Source organism: Lipotes vexillifer, unplaced genomic scaffold (genome assembly GCF_000442215.2).
Source record: "Lipotes vexillifer unplaced genomic scaffold, Lipotes_vexillifer_v1.1 scaffold575, whole genome shotgun sequence".
In the NCBI taxonomy this organism is placed as follows: Eukaryota; Metazoa; Chordata; class Mammalia; order Artiodactyla; family Lipotidae; genus Lipotes; species Lipotes vexillifer.
In genome coordinates, this window is record NW_006780198.1 from 817,890 (window position 1) to 831,162 (window position 13,273).

Consider the following 13,273-nt stretch of genomic DNA (forward strand, 5'->3'; position numbering starts at 1 on the left):
CACCAGAGCCCCCCACCTCAGGGCTGGGCAGCCTGTTACCTGGAGGTTGGACCAGGGGGTCTTTGGGTAGCCCCCTCTTCCACACCGTCATCTACAAAACATTTAGGGGCTAACTGAACCCCTTTTAAGAGGACAGCAGGGAATTCCCTGGCGGTCCAACGGTTAGGACTCCACCCCGTTCAATCCCTGGTGGTCGGGGAACTAAGATCCCGCAAGCCACGCAAAGCGCGGCCAAAAATTAATAAAAAAATAAGAGGACAGCAAAGCCTAGAAGGGAGCATAAGCCTCCTCCCCCAAAGTGCAGAGTGTCTACTGGAGTCCAGACCCCCCCACCCCAGTCTTCCCTGTGGATTTGGGGGCAGGGGTGGTGTGGAAGGATTGGATGGCAGGTGAAATCCTAAAGACGGACGCGTCCTCCGGTCCTCCCGCCTCCCTGTCACCCCCACGCCCCCACCCACCTGAGCGCAGGAGCTGGTGGAGAGGCTGCAGGGCATCGTCACGCGGCCACATCGCCTACGGCCTGCACAGAGCAGCAAGGTGGGCGGGGCCGCGGGGTGGGCCGGGCCGGGGGCGGAGGCCCGCGGAGTTTGAAGCTGCCTCACGAGCTCGTCCGTTCCCCCAGATCGCCAGCGACCACCGCGCCGAGTTCGCGCGCTGCCTGGAGCCGCTGCTGCTGCTGGGACCGCGCCGGGCGGCGGGGGCCGGGGGCGGTACCAGCACGTGAGCCGCAGGGGCGCCGGGACCGGGAAGGGGATGCGGACACAAGGTCCCCGTTGGGGGTGGGGGCCGCCCTTCCCAGCTCGCCGAGCTCCCCGCGCCGCGTCTGGGCTCCAAAGACGTCCACGCGGGAGGGAGAGTCCGCCCAGCCTGGAAACAGCCGTCGGGGCCGCCCTGGATCGGAAGCCCGTGGCTGACCTGGAGTGGAGCCAGGCCAGGGGTGGACAGAGGGACTCAGGGGCTCCCCCAACCGCCGCCGCTGCACCCGGACTGGGGTGTCTAAGCCCTGAAAGGAAGGGGTAGCTTAGGGTGGGGCCTGGGTCTCCAGAAGCCGCAGGGGGTCTGACTTCCGCGGGGGCGGGGGGGGGGCCCAGTCTAGAGAGCTGGAGACCCCTGGGGGAGTTAGGAGAAATGCCTAAGCTGGATTTGTCTGCTAAGAGCTCCAGGGCCCCAGGCAAGGGATACTGGGCATCAAACCAAATTTGCAAGGTCGAGTGTGTGTGAGTGAACACACTGTCTGAGGACATCCTGGTGGACTCTTCTGCACATTGGCATCACCCTCAGGATTTTAAAAAATACCCTGCTGATGTCATTGGTCTTGGGTGTACACAGCCTTGCATCAGGGTTTTTCAGAGCTCCTGCGTGGTTGTGGTGTGCAGCCTGGGGTGAGAGGGCTGAGAAGGCTGAGAATGCGCTGGGAGGCTGGGGGAAGGGAAGACCCTCTGGAACCCCCACGTCTACATCCACACTAGTTCTCTCCCCAGGCTAGCAGGGGGCTCGGGCCCCAAGGTGCTGGTGGGGCCCAGCTGCCCCTCCCCCGTGGGAAAGATGTTGGGGTCACCGGTCCAAAAGCCCACGCTGCACCGGTCCATCAGCACCAAGGTGCTGCTGGCAGAGGGCGACGATTCACCCTTCACGGAACACTGCCGCCACTTTGAGAACTCCTACCGGGTGAGGGGGCCAGGGACCTGCCAGCTGGGAAAGGCCCCACCCCTTCTCGCCAAGGTGCAGTGGCCAAATCTAGTCCTGGCCACCTGGCCAGCAAGCCGTCCCTCCACTGACGCCCCCGCAGTGCACCCAGCCTGCAGGAAACACAGGCACTCACGCGGTCTCTCCCCCCAGCGCCTGCAGGCAGAGATGCAGAACCTGAAGGACCAGGTACAGGAGCTGCACCGGGACCTCACCAAGCACCACTCGCTCATCAAGGCCGAGATCATGGGTGATATCCTGCACAAGTCCCTGCAGGTGGACACACAGATCGCCTTGGAGTATGCTTCCGTGGAGGGCATGAGAGCAGTCTTCCAGGAGGTAGCCCTTCCAGGAGGTAGCCCAGGGGGTTCCCGAGGAACCTCCCTCCCCTGCAGCCCCACCTGTCAGCATGTACATGAGCTACCCCAAGACAGGAAGCGGGAGGAGGACCTTGGCCTGGTGCCCCAGGAGGCCCTCCTGTGGCAGGCTCTGGAACCTGGGCCTTTGCTGCCTGGAACCACGTGAACTGGCTGGGAGTGTGCCCTATGGCTCTGAGTAGCTAGAGGACAGAAATGCTGCCAAGGGAAATTCCAACTCACGGCCACGTGCAATATCCAACTTACTTTCTCTTTCAGATTTGGGAGGAATCCTACCAGCGCGTGGCTAACGAGCAGGAGATTTATGAAGGTCCCGGGCAGCTGCTGGGCGCACCCCTGTCCTAGAGCTAATCCACATGCTTTCAGGGGCAGGAAGCCAGTTACCCACTAACCAGATACGAACCCCCGTGCTCTTCCCTCTAGTTCTTGACTTTGCCTCACAGCTGCTAACTGGCCCCCAAATGATATATCTGAGATCAGGATTCAGTAAGTAGGATGCCTTCACAAGTCCTACCTCACTCTTTAATTAGGGGTAATCACTGAAATAGTTGGGTTATTTAGATGGTTCAAGGCTGGAGAGCAAGAATTTGAAGCCAACAAGACCTAACGCTCTGGCCTGGGACCCCACAGCCCAGCTCCATGACCTTCTCCAGCTGAAGCAGGAGAATGCCTACCTGACCACCATCACCAAGCAGATCACGCCCTACGTGCGCTCCATTGCCAAGGTGAAGGAGCGGCTAGAGCCCAGGTGAGACCAGGGAGTGTTCCGGGGGAACCAAGACACTTCAGAATGTGCGTAGGAAAGGTGCCACACCTCTGGAAGAGCCCCTTTCAGGGAAGTCAGTGGGCCAGGTCATGAAGGTTTAATCAGGGCATCTGGGAGGACCAGGTGCTGGACATCTGCCAAAACACAGAATGAGCAGGCTGCTCTGAGTTTCTGCTTTTAGGCACACAATTGCCCATCTCTTTACACCTTGGGGGTGTAATGAGGGTCCTCAGCTGATCCAGACAGCAGGACACAGAGCAAAGAGAACTTCCCCAGCACACGGTTAAGACAAGTCTAGATAGGAACCTGGACCATGCTCTCAGCACCATACTTGAGCACTGGAGGTGTTAACAGTGGCAGAAGATTTTTGGTGGCAGGTCCTCAATGTGCCTGCCTCTCAAGTCTGAGCCCCAGGGTGGTTGCCCTGTAGGGCTGGTACACAGTGGTCAACCTAGCCTCTCCCTCCACCACCCTCCAGGGGACTCCATTGGCCTCATTCCAAAGTGAGATCTCCTGATTCCCATATGACACATGTCCTCTTTCATGGTTTGGTGAAGCCCATCCCGCAAGCAGCTCCTTGAGAAAGGGAACAGAGAAGGGACATGTTTTGAACAGCGTAAGGCTGCAATATCTTTATTCTGCCTTTGCACTTGACTGATAGTTTTGCTGGGTATTGAATTCTAGATGGAAATTCTAAATTGGAAATGATTCTCCTTTGAAGGCATCACTCTATTGTCTTCTAGCTTCCAAGGCTATCTTTGAGAAGTTTGAAGGCATTCTGATTCCTAATCCTTATAATGTGACCCACTTATTCTCCTTATTTATTTATTTATTTTAATATTTATTCATTTATTTATTTCGGCTGTGCCGGGGCTTAGTTGCGGCACGTGGGATCTTTAGCTGCGGCATGCGGGATCTTTAGTTGCAGCATGCGGACTTCTTAGTTGCAGCACGCATGCGGGATCTAGTTCCCCAACCAGGGATCGAACCTGGGCCCCCTGCATTGGGAGCACAGCGTATTACCCACTGGACCACTGGGGAAGTCCCCACTTATTCTCTCTTCCGAAGCTTGTGGAATCTTCTCTGCTCCCAGTGTTCTGAAATTTCCCATTGGTGAGGGTCGAGTTCCATCCATTGGGTACCGGTGGGTCCTTACAATCTGGAAATTCATGTCCTTGTTTGGGCATATTTCTTCTTGAACTGGTTAGTTGATTTTCTCCACTTTTTCTCTTTCTGGAATTCTTATTGGGTATTGGCCTTCCGGGGCTGGCCCTCTGATTTACCATCTCTTTTCAGTCTTGTTTTCCGCCTCTTCATCTTTTTGCTACACTTTCTGGGAGATTTCCTCTCTTATCTTCTGACTCTTCTATTTAGTTCTTCATTTTTGAAGAAAATTTCCAAGAGCTCTTTTAAATGTTTTAAATTGTTTTTCATTTCCAAAGAGGTGTTTGTGGTACCCTGACTGCTCTTGTTACACAGCATTCTGTTGTTTCATGGACAGAATATCTCACCCCTTTGGGGGCCGATAGATGTTTTTTTGCTTTTGTTTTTTTAAGTTTCCTTCTCTCTGAAGTCTGTTTCCTCCAAGTTACTTTTTGTTTATTTAGGTTTCTACCTTCCCTGTTAAAGGCTTTTCTCAGCTGTCAGGAACTCTGATCACCCGTTCATGTTAGGAGTTGGGGTGGAGGAGGGCAGGCTGGAAGCTCTGAGCACACGGGCGGTGCTTCGGTGTAAGGGATCTGGGTGGGTAGCGTTTTTTGTTTTGCTTTATCTTACTCTTGATGCCCCAATGTCAGTTTTAGACCTTTGCCCAGTCTCCTTCCTGGAATGTCACCGAATGGAGTATCTGTATGCACAGCTGATTTTCTGTCTTTCAGTAGTTCTCACGGTGTGTCGCACCCTCCCAGAGACTAACCCTTCAGTATTGGGGGTGGGGGCAGCGGTTCTGAGGTAGGGATCTTGACCTCATCGTCCTATTTCAGTCCCACCCTCCTACTTGCAGAGGCATTGGGGCTACCCGTTCCTGGGCCCCCTGAGGATTCTGTGGTGGGAACTGGTCGGGCCTCCGCCGCTCAGGTCTGCTGAATTAGTGACCATTGTCTACATGCTCTCCAGTTCCAAAATTTTGCTGTTATCCTTTCCTGCTGTCAACCTGGAGAGGTTTTTTTCCCCCTCATTGTTTTGGTCCCTTTATTAGTTTTAATGAGTTTGGGGAAGAAGGAAAAATGTGTGTGTGTCTGTGTGTGTGTGTGTGTGTGTGTGTGTCTGTGTGTGTGTGTCTGTGTCTGTGTGTGTCTGTGTGTGTGTGTGCGCGCGCGCGCGCGCAATTGCTGTATTAATCCAGAACTGCCAAGCCACCTTTAAAGTGACTATTTTAACATGTCACACTGAGAGGTTGCACTCATCACACCTTTTGCGCAATTTCGATCAAATCCCTGTCCAGCCAGGACTAGTTACAGTGTCCTCCTAAGCTGACATTTACTAAGCAGTTTACTCCAGATACTGTGTGATTCCATTTATAAAACCTCAAAACCAGGCAGAACTAACCTCTGGTGTTAGCAGTTGAGACTGGGATTATCCTGGGGGGCCTCTGCGTGGAGGTGACATCCTGGTGCCGCCTACCCAGCCTGTTCACGCTGTGTGCCCGTTCTAAGCCGTGGTCTTACCGCTGGCGTCCTTTCCCTTCTGTGTGCTCTGCCTCGGTGAGCAGCTGGCTTCAAGTAGGGTGCACCTGCCTGCCTGCAAGGGGCAACACCCCGGCAGGGTCACATCTCTGTGGGAAAGTGGCATCCGTGCTTGGTATCAGCAAATGGAAAGCTCCGGCAGAAGCCCAGCTCCTGGAGGTTTGGGGCAAAGCAGGGAGGCTGCCTCTACCTTTCTTCACGGCACCACTTTCCAGGTATCTGGAGCTGCCCTCTGCTTCCTCCCCTCCCACTGCTGGCAGCTCACACCAACCCCACCCACCAAATCTGCTCCTGCTCCCACCATCAGCAACCTGTCGGCTACATCCCTTGGCCTCGTGAGCCTGGACTGTCACCTTCACCACACTCTTCTTTTGCTTCTGAGACACCCCACACTCCCGGTTTGGTTTTCCTCCTGCCCCTCCAGCTGTTCCTTCTTCTTTTGTTTTTTTTAAAGGGAAGGAGAACCTTTTTAAAAAATTTATCTTTATTTATTTATTTGGTTGCACCAGGTCTTAGTTGCGGCTCGCCAGCTGCTTAGCCGTGGCATACGAACTCTTAGTTGCAGCATGCATGTGGGATCTAGTTCCCTGACCAGGGATCAAACCCGGGCCCCCTACTTTGGGAGCGCAGAGTCGTAACCACTGGGCCACCAGGGAAGTCCCCCAGCTGTTCCTTCTTAGTCTCTTTGGCTTTGGGCTCTGCCCCCTTGGCTCAAGGCCCAAATGTCCGTTTTCCCCAGGGCTCAGTCCCAGGCATTCTCCTCATCCTATGCCCTCTCCTTAAGGGGCTTCATCCAGTCTCCTGGCTTTAAAACCCCATGGTATTGCAGATGACCCCCAATCCCCCTCCCCAGCACAAATATGCCCAAGCTCTAGACTCATCTCCAAGTGCCCCTTCCTGGGAGAGTCCCCTCTTGGTGGTCTCAGGGCACCTCAAACCCCACAATGGCCCCGAACTTGGTTTCCTCCCCCCCCCGAACATGCTACCCCTGTTTCATCTCAGTGAAGGCGTCACAGTTACCCAGGTGCTCAAGTAAAAAGCCCAGGAGACCTGGATTCCTTTCTTTCCTTCACCCCTATTGCCAACCCATCCTCAAGTCCTGTTGACTCAACTCTCTTGGTCCGCCTGCTTTGTCTCCACTGTGACCCTCAATCCAAGCCGCCGTTGTCAAGCCCCGCACCCTGGCCCCTCCAGCATGCCACAGTCAGTGGTCTTTCTAAAGCCTATCATGCTGGGGCCTGAAAGTCCTTTTGGGACCCTCTCTGCCCACCTCTGACCACGTCGGCCCCTCCCCACACCCCAGGCACAATGGCCTTTCAGTCCCTCAAACAAGCTAGACTGGCTGCCACTTCCCTGCCTCTGCCTGGAATGTTCTTGCTTCGTCTTGTTCCGTGGACCTCATCACCCAGGTCTCAGCTTGAACGTCAGCAGGGAGGCCTTCGCAAACCACTCTGGTGAAAGCAGGTCTCCCTCACTGTCACTCCCCACCATCCGTCCCGCTGGGCCTCCTTCCCAACCTTGGCGTGTCTCCCCCCGCAGAAGGGGTCTCCCATGAGAGCAGGGCCCAGCCTCTCTTGTCCACTGCCGTGGCCCTGGCCCTCGGTCAATATTTGAGGCCCAAAGTGTTTGCTCAAGTTTGGTGTTTGTGCAGTGAGCCTAAGCACACGCAGCGGGCTGGCTCTGCTGCATCCAGATTCCTGGGAACTGCTTTCTCTCACGCAGGTTTCAGGCCCCTGTGGATGAACCGTCAGACTATCTACAAAACACGCATGATGATGGCGTGAATGGCGAAGCCCAGGCCAGGTAAAGTGAGTCTTTCCAACCTGAGCGGGCAAACGATTTAATCTCAGAGACAAATACAGGCGACAAAGACTGACCTCCGGTTTTCTTTTGGTCCCAACTTGCCACTGACCAGCTCCAGGGCCTCAGCTGGGCCTCAGTGTGTAAAATACAGGGTCAGAGGGGTTCTTAAACTGGGCGGTCCCTTCAAACAGATGACCTCGTAGATGACAGATGTGACCTTGATAGACATGACGTGAGGTTTATAACTAGGGATGGCTGTGGTTGCCGTCTGCCCAACCCACACCTCTGAGAGCGCAGGCTCCTACACCACTGTGATTCGAGGAAAAGGGATGGAGGGTTATTTCTTCCTGTGAGAGAGCACTGCTACTCGCTGGAGCCACAGTGTTTGCCAAAATAATTGCCAGAGGGAGAAAAGAATGTGCAACAACAGATGTGTCACTATCACAGGCTGAGCTTTTTGTATTTCTCTGGAGTTGTAGGAAGTCAGAGCTAAAAGGGCCTGGGGGCGGGGAGAGGTCTGCTGCATCTAGAGCCACCACGGGGTTGGTGACAGAGCAGAAAGCAGCCCTACCCTCCCAAGCACCATGCTTCAGGGGAGGGTCAATTCAAAGAGCAGGGTCACCACAAGCCACTGAAATGGTCTGCACTGCTGATGTTTTGGCAACTAAAAGTCATCAGACATGAATAAGAATCCTTTAGGAGGGGCTTCCCTAGTGGCGCAGTGGTTAAGAATCTGCCTGCCAATGCAGGGGACACGGGTTCGAGCGAGCAACTAAGCCCATGCGCCACAACTACTGAGCCTGCGCTCTAGAGCCCGTGAGCCACAATTACTGAAGCCCGCTACGCCAAGAGCCCGTGCTCCACAACAAGAGAAGCCACCGCAATGAGAAGCCCGTAGCCCCTGCTCGCCGCAACTGGAGAAAGCCCATGCACAGCAAGAAGACCGAGTGCAGCCAGAAATAAGATAAATAAAATAAATTTATTAAAAAAAAAAAAAAAAAAAAAAAAAAGAATCCTTTAGGAGATGATGCAGTTAAGGTTCTATCACCCGCTGGTGCCTTCCCGGAAGGCTGGCCGTTCTGAAAGCCTCTGCCTGGGTGGATTTTAGCGCTGGGACACAGTGAGACAGGGGAGCAGAGAGGAGCTCACATTAAGCGTTTCTTTAGGAACGATCCAGTGAGTGTCTCGGAGAGGAGAGAGAAGACCTCAGAGCCGAGAAACAGCCGGACCCTGAGCAGCCTCGCAGAAGAGCCTCCACTGAAAAATAAAGATTCTCACAGACCCAAACTGAAAAACGGGGGTGACGTCCCCACATGGAGAGAGCGCCCAGCTTAGCATGGGACTGCTCCCGGAGGTCGGGCGTTTTACAACATGCGCATCAAGGCTGGGATATTTCAGAAAAGGCGGTTCCCATCATGATTTTCTGTTTAATGTGTAATAATCGTGCATCAGCAGTAAAACCCAGACACTCTGCCAGGTCCCAATTTCAGGCTCTTTGGCTTGAGCTAGACTTCGTGTTGCCTCGAATCTTGGTCCTCATCAAGGTGACTCGGGACGGCATCCCAGTCGGCGTGGAAAACGTTACATGAGTGAACGTCCAGCCTGAAGCCCCTCACTGCCCCTGCCCCTCCCTGGCGTCTGTGTGCCAGTCCCGTGAGCGCCCGTTGGGGTGGGGTGTGCACCCGTCTGAATTTCGGGTGATGAGACTCGCCCACTGTGCAGCACCTGCCCTACCACAGAGGAATCCAGCTCCGCCTGAAGCACAGCCCCACTGGTAACAGGGCGCCGCTGGAAAGCTCCACCCGCTAATCTGAGCGCTGACTCGGCATAGAGGAAAAAACCCTTTGCTCCAGCTTTTCTCACTGTAGGGCCAGGGCTGAGCGCATAAAGCAACGCAGTAGCACCTGGTGGCCTGCATGGCAGGAGATGGCCTCCGTCGCGACTTCCCCATCACTGTCCCCTCCTGCTGTCACTCTCCTGTGTTCACCTTCTATTGATATTAAAGCACGATTCACCAGCAACTTCGCTCTAGTGGTTTTCCACTCCTACCCAGTACCCATTTCATCAAGCGGAACTTAAACAAAATGCTTAAAAAAGAAAATTAACCCGCGTGACCTAAAATGTAAAGTTGTGGAGGCAAAATGATGCCCAAAGAATCATGCTTTAAGCAAACATCAGCTTGATTCAGTGGTTCAAACAGCGAGTGGCTTCTATGTGCCAGGTAGGCCTGCAGGTCAATACGCTGAGCCACCCGCCACGTCAATACCCAACACCTCCACACCTGCTCTGCCAAGAGCACCGACGTTCCCATCCCAAAGCATCACAAACCTCCACAGTAGCCTGGGGGGCTGGGGGAACTTGTCATTACAAACTGGTTAGAGGTAGGACTTCAGAACAGAATCGAGGAGGCAAAACACACCTGGTTTTACGCTGTAGGTTTTGGACATTTCTTAGCCAGAAGCAAAAAGACCTAAAGAGTTTCTGGGGGCTTCCCTGGTGGTCCAGTAGTCAAGACTCTGCACTCCCAATGCAGGGGGCCCGGGTTCGATCCCTGGTCAAGGAACTAGATCCCGGATGCCGCAACTAAGACCCGGCACAGCCAAATAAATAAATATTTGTTTTTTTACAAAAGCGGGGGGGGGGCTTCCCTGGTAGCGCAGTGGTTGGGGGTCCGCCTGCTGATGCAGGGGGCGCGGGTTCATGCCCCGGTCCTGGAGGATCCCACATGCCGCAGAGCAGCTGGGCCCGTGAGCCACGGCCGCTGAGCCTGCGCGTCCGGAGCCTGTGCTCCACAGCAGGAGAGGTCACGACAGTGAGAAGCCCGTGTACTGCAAAAACAAAACAAAAACAAAAACACAAAAAGAGTCATGTACCACAGTGTTCATTGCAGCACTATTTACAATAGCCACTATTGTTCACAGTGAAATCAAGTACAGTTTTATTTAAGAATTGGAAATAATTTCTGTGAAAGAAAATCCAATATTTAAATAAACATTTCTGCACGTAAAAAGAAGAGTAATTACCCCATTAGGTTACTCTTCTAGCTTAAGCCACGGGACAGTCCCGCAGGGACAAGCGCTTGGGACCGAGCCCAGGACAGGGCGTCAGGCCTCCACAGCGGGGCACAGACAGCAAGCCTCTCGCACCATGCCAGACAGGCTGGGGTCACCCGGCCTCACCAAGGCACTGCAGAAGCAAAACACAGAGGGAGAGCACAACTATCTAAGGCAGTAAGAGTGCAGAGAAGGGGCAGTGGTTCACTGTTCCTGTCACAGAGGGGCTGCGACCAAACGGAGCTGCAGTCGAGACCCTACGGAACCTCACCTGTCAACACAACCGGTTGGTTTAGCGATGTCCCCCCATCATGTTAATCACCCAGAGTGTTAAATAAGTGGAAGGGATTAATAAAGTTCGCTTTGTAGGCTTACGCAGCAGTTTAGGACAACGAAGGGCCGGCAGGGTGCGCTGCCTCCTGCCCTCGGCCAGGCTCACCTACAGCCCCGTTCCAGTAAACTGCCATCGTCGGCCCCAGCCTGCAAACCCTCGTGAAATGTTTCATTGTGCACTGCTTCCAAATAGCTTTGTTCTGTGCGGTGCCTATTTTCCATTTCAGAGTCTCCGCTTTGAAACCTGCAATGGAAAAAGAAATCTCCTGACGGCTTCTTAATTTGAGGGAACCGGTGATGTGGCCTTTACCCAAAATAAGCTTTCGGGAATACCCAAAAAGCCTGTACCCCATTAACCTGATTCTCTTCCTTGTGCGCTGTCAACTGCTGAATTTATAAAGTTAAAAATAACCTTTAGATCTCAGTGCTAGATGAAAGTCAATCACTTGCCAAATCCTGCCCCTAAGTAGTTCATCTTTGATCCCCAAGTAATTGCGGACTTCCGCCCTGGGTTACGAATCAGGGTGGGAACTTGCTTGTGGAACTGCTCTTTCAAGCAGAGCAGAATGTCACGTCCAGCCCAGGTGGTGTGACAGCAGTGTCTCCCTGCTGACACCAGGGCCTGCCTCCTGAGCTCCAGGCCTGGCAGGCCGGCGGAGGAAAAGGACAGACCGTCAAGAGGCCAACACCTCCAGCCTTACTGTCCGCAAAGCCAAGGTCGTCACCAGCTCCTCTCCATCTGCTAAAGAGACATCTTCACGACCCCCAGTGGTAATGAAAGCTGGGTCCTAACCTGCTAGATGCAGCGAGAAAGGACTTTCCCTCAAAGAGCTGGGGGTGGCCGCCAGAGCCCCAGCTACACCCTCCTCAGTTTTGCAGCCCTATTAAGTGGAGTTTACTCCGCTAGGAGTGGCCTGCTGCACAAGTTTAGCACTGATTCAAGTCCCCGAACCCAGCAAGTGCACGTTGATGTCCCGCTGGGCAGCGTTCCCGCCAGAAGAACCTGCCGTGAGACTCTGGCTGCTGCCTGGGTTGTCTGCCTGCGAGACCTCAGGAGGCCGAGGCTGAAATCTGTCCGGCCCTCCAACCAGCAAATGTCACACCTGCCACCGATGAACCTGTGAACCTCTTTGGTACACGTAATGATGAAAAAAACTACGTAGGCCTTGAAATCTAGAAATAAGTTAATATTTTGAGTTGGTAAAATGCTTTTTTGAACACACATTTCCGGTATGTGGTACAGTGAATCCAATGTCCATTTTTGTGTAATTCATGCAATATTGGTTTCGTTTATGTCATCTCTGTCACCAAAGTATTAAAAACGTTTGACATTGTTCTTCTAAGTCTTCACAAGACCCCTGCGAGGTAGGTGGTATTGACCCCATCCTACAGATGGGGAGGTCTAGGCACGGAAAGGTTTAGTGGCTCCTTGAGAACCGCGTCGCGTCGCGTCGCGTCGCGTGGCGTGGCAGCACTCCAGCCAGGGGCCGATGCCACCTCTGACTCACGCTCTGTTGGTGCCACTGCACGACTGCATGGAAGGAATTCACACTGAGAGCAAGTTGCTCTCCGGTCCAGAATTCAACAAGGGTCTCAAAGCTTATATGTTTGACTCGTAAAGCCAACCAATCTTCCCGAACTTGAAAAGCAAAAGTACTGACTAAATCTCAGCTGGGATTATGAGTTGGCTTGCTTGAATTTCATAGCTGTTTATGCTCAAACCCCTTTGGAAAAGACAGTTTGAAATGGCATTAGGGACGACGGAATTTTGAGAACAGAACATAGAAATCAATGGTTAACAGATTTAAGTCAAAACACAAAAATATAAGCTATGAGAGAATAAGAATAAACCCCAAGTAAACGGAGAGCAGTTATTTCTCAACGTTTAACAATGCCTTGCACAGAGCAGGTGTCCAGGAAGCATTTTTTTGGATAAAGGAGAAATGACACATCTTTGACATGCCCGTCAGGAAAGCCACAGGGGCCCACAGTGTCCCTGGCCCGGGGAGCCCTGGTAACACACAGCATCAGCTGAGTCATCTGGAGGTGTCTGTGCTGCCTTTCTGCCAAATGAAAGGTGGGGCCCACACGCCAAGCGAGTCCCCTGAGTTCATGCCGCTGTTTTTGAAACCAGATAAGTAAACGTGATGAGATACATGAGGAGCCAAAGTGCCTTATAAGGAAGGAGTGTCTTTAAAATTGCAGAGATGCTCATGCACTTAAGGACAGAAAACAGGGAGGTTAAAGCTGTGCTGTTTGTGTGTTTCGGTCAAAGTAAGGATTCTGAATGGGTTTCTAACACTAGTAAGTACTGGTGCCCACGTACCCCTTCCTGCTGCAGGAGCCTCACTCAGCATCAAGAGTGAGCCCACCTCTCCCCAGGGGTCTTGGTTACAACTTAACAGCCCTGGCCTCGTGGGGGATGGAGTGTGGCCTAGGCTCTGCCCAGGCGTGTCGCGGGGGGGGGGGCACTGCCAAGGACTGCGGCTATTTGCTTCTTGTCCACCTTTAATCTACGTCCTCCCTCGATGCAGCCCGGGAACAGGCTGCTCGGGCAGAGGGGAGGCGGGA

The 13,273-nt window shown here is 53.5% G+C and overlaps 1 protein-coding gene and 1 non-coding gene across 2 annotated transcripts in view; one reads left to right on the top strand and one right to left on the bottom strand.

Annotated features, from left to right (window-relative positions):
- Nucleotides 1-10,972, top strand: part of RNF207 (ring finger protein 207) — a 15,063-nt gene extending 4,091 nt beyond the window's left edge. Inside the window, exons 10-17 of the mRNA XM_007453283.1 lie at nucleotides 469-537; nucleotides 623-720; nucleotides 1,482-1,668; nucleotides 1,840-2,025; nucleotides 2,322-2,373; nucleotides 2,694-2,811; nucleotides 7,236-7,316; nucleotides 10,930-10,972. Coding sequence (XP_007453345.1) covers nucleotides 469-537; nucleotides 623-720; nucleotides 1,482-1,668; nucleotides 1,840-2,025; nucleotides 2,322-2,373; nucleotides 2,694-2,811; nucleotides 7,236-7,316; nucleotides 10,930-10,972 — 834 coding nt within the window. The remainder of the gene's footprint in view (nucleotides 1-468; nucleotides 538-622; nucleotides 721-1,481; nucleotides 1,669-1,839; nucleotides 2,026-2,321; nucleotides 2,374-2,693; nucleotides 2,812-7,235; nucleotides 7,317-10,929) is intronic.
- On the bottom strand, nucleotides 3,798-3,870 carry TRNAG-CCC (transfer RNA glycine (anticodon CCC)). The gene has a single exon. It is a non-coding gene; the product is annotated as a tRNA-Gly (tRNA).
- Nucleotides 10,973-13,273: the final 2,301 nt, after the last annotated feature.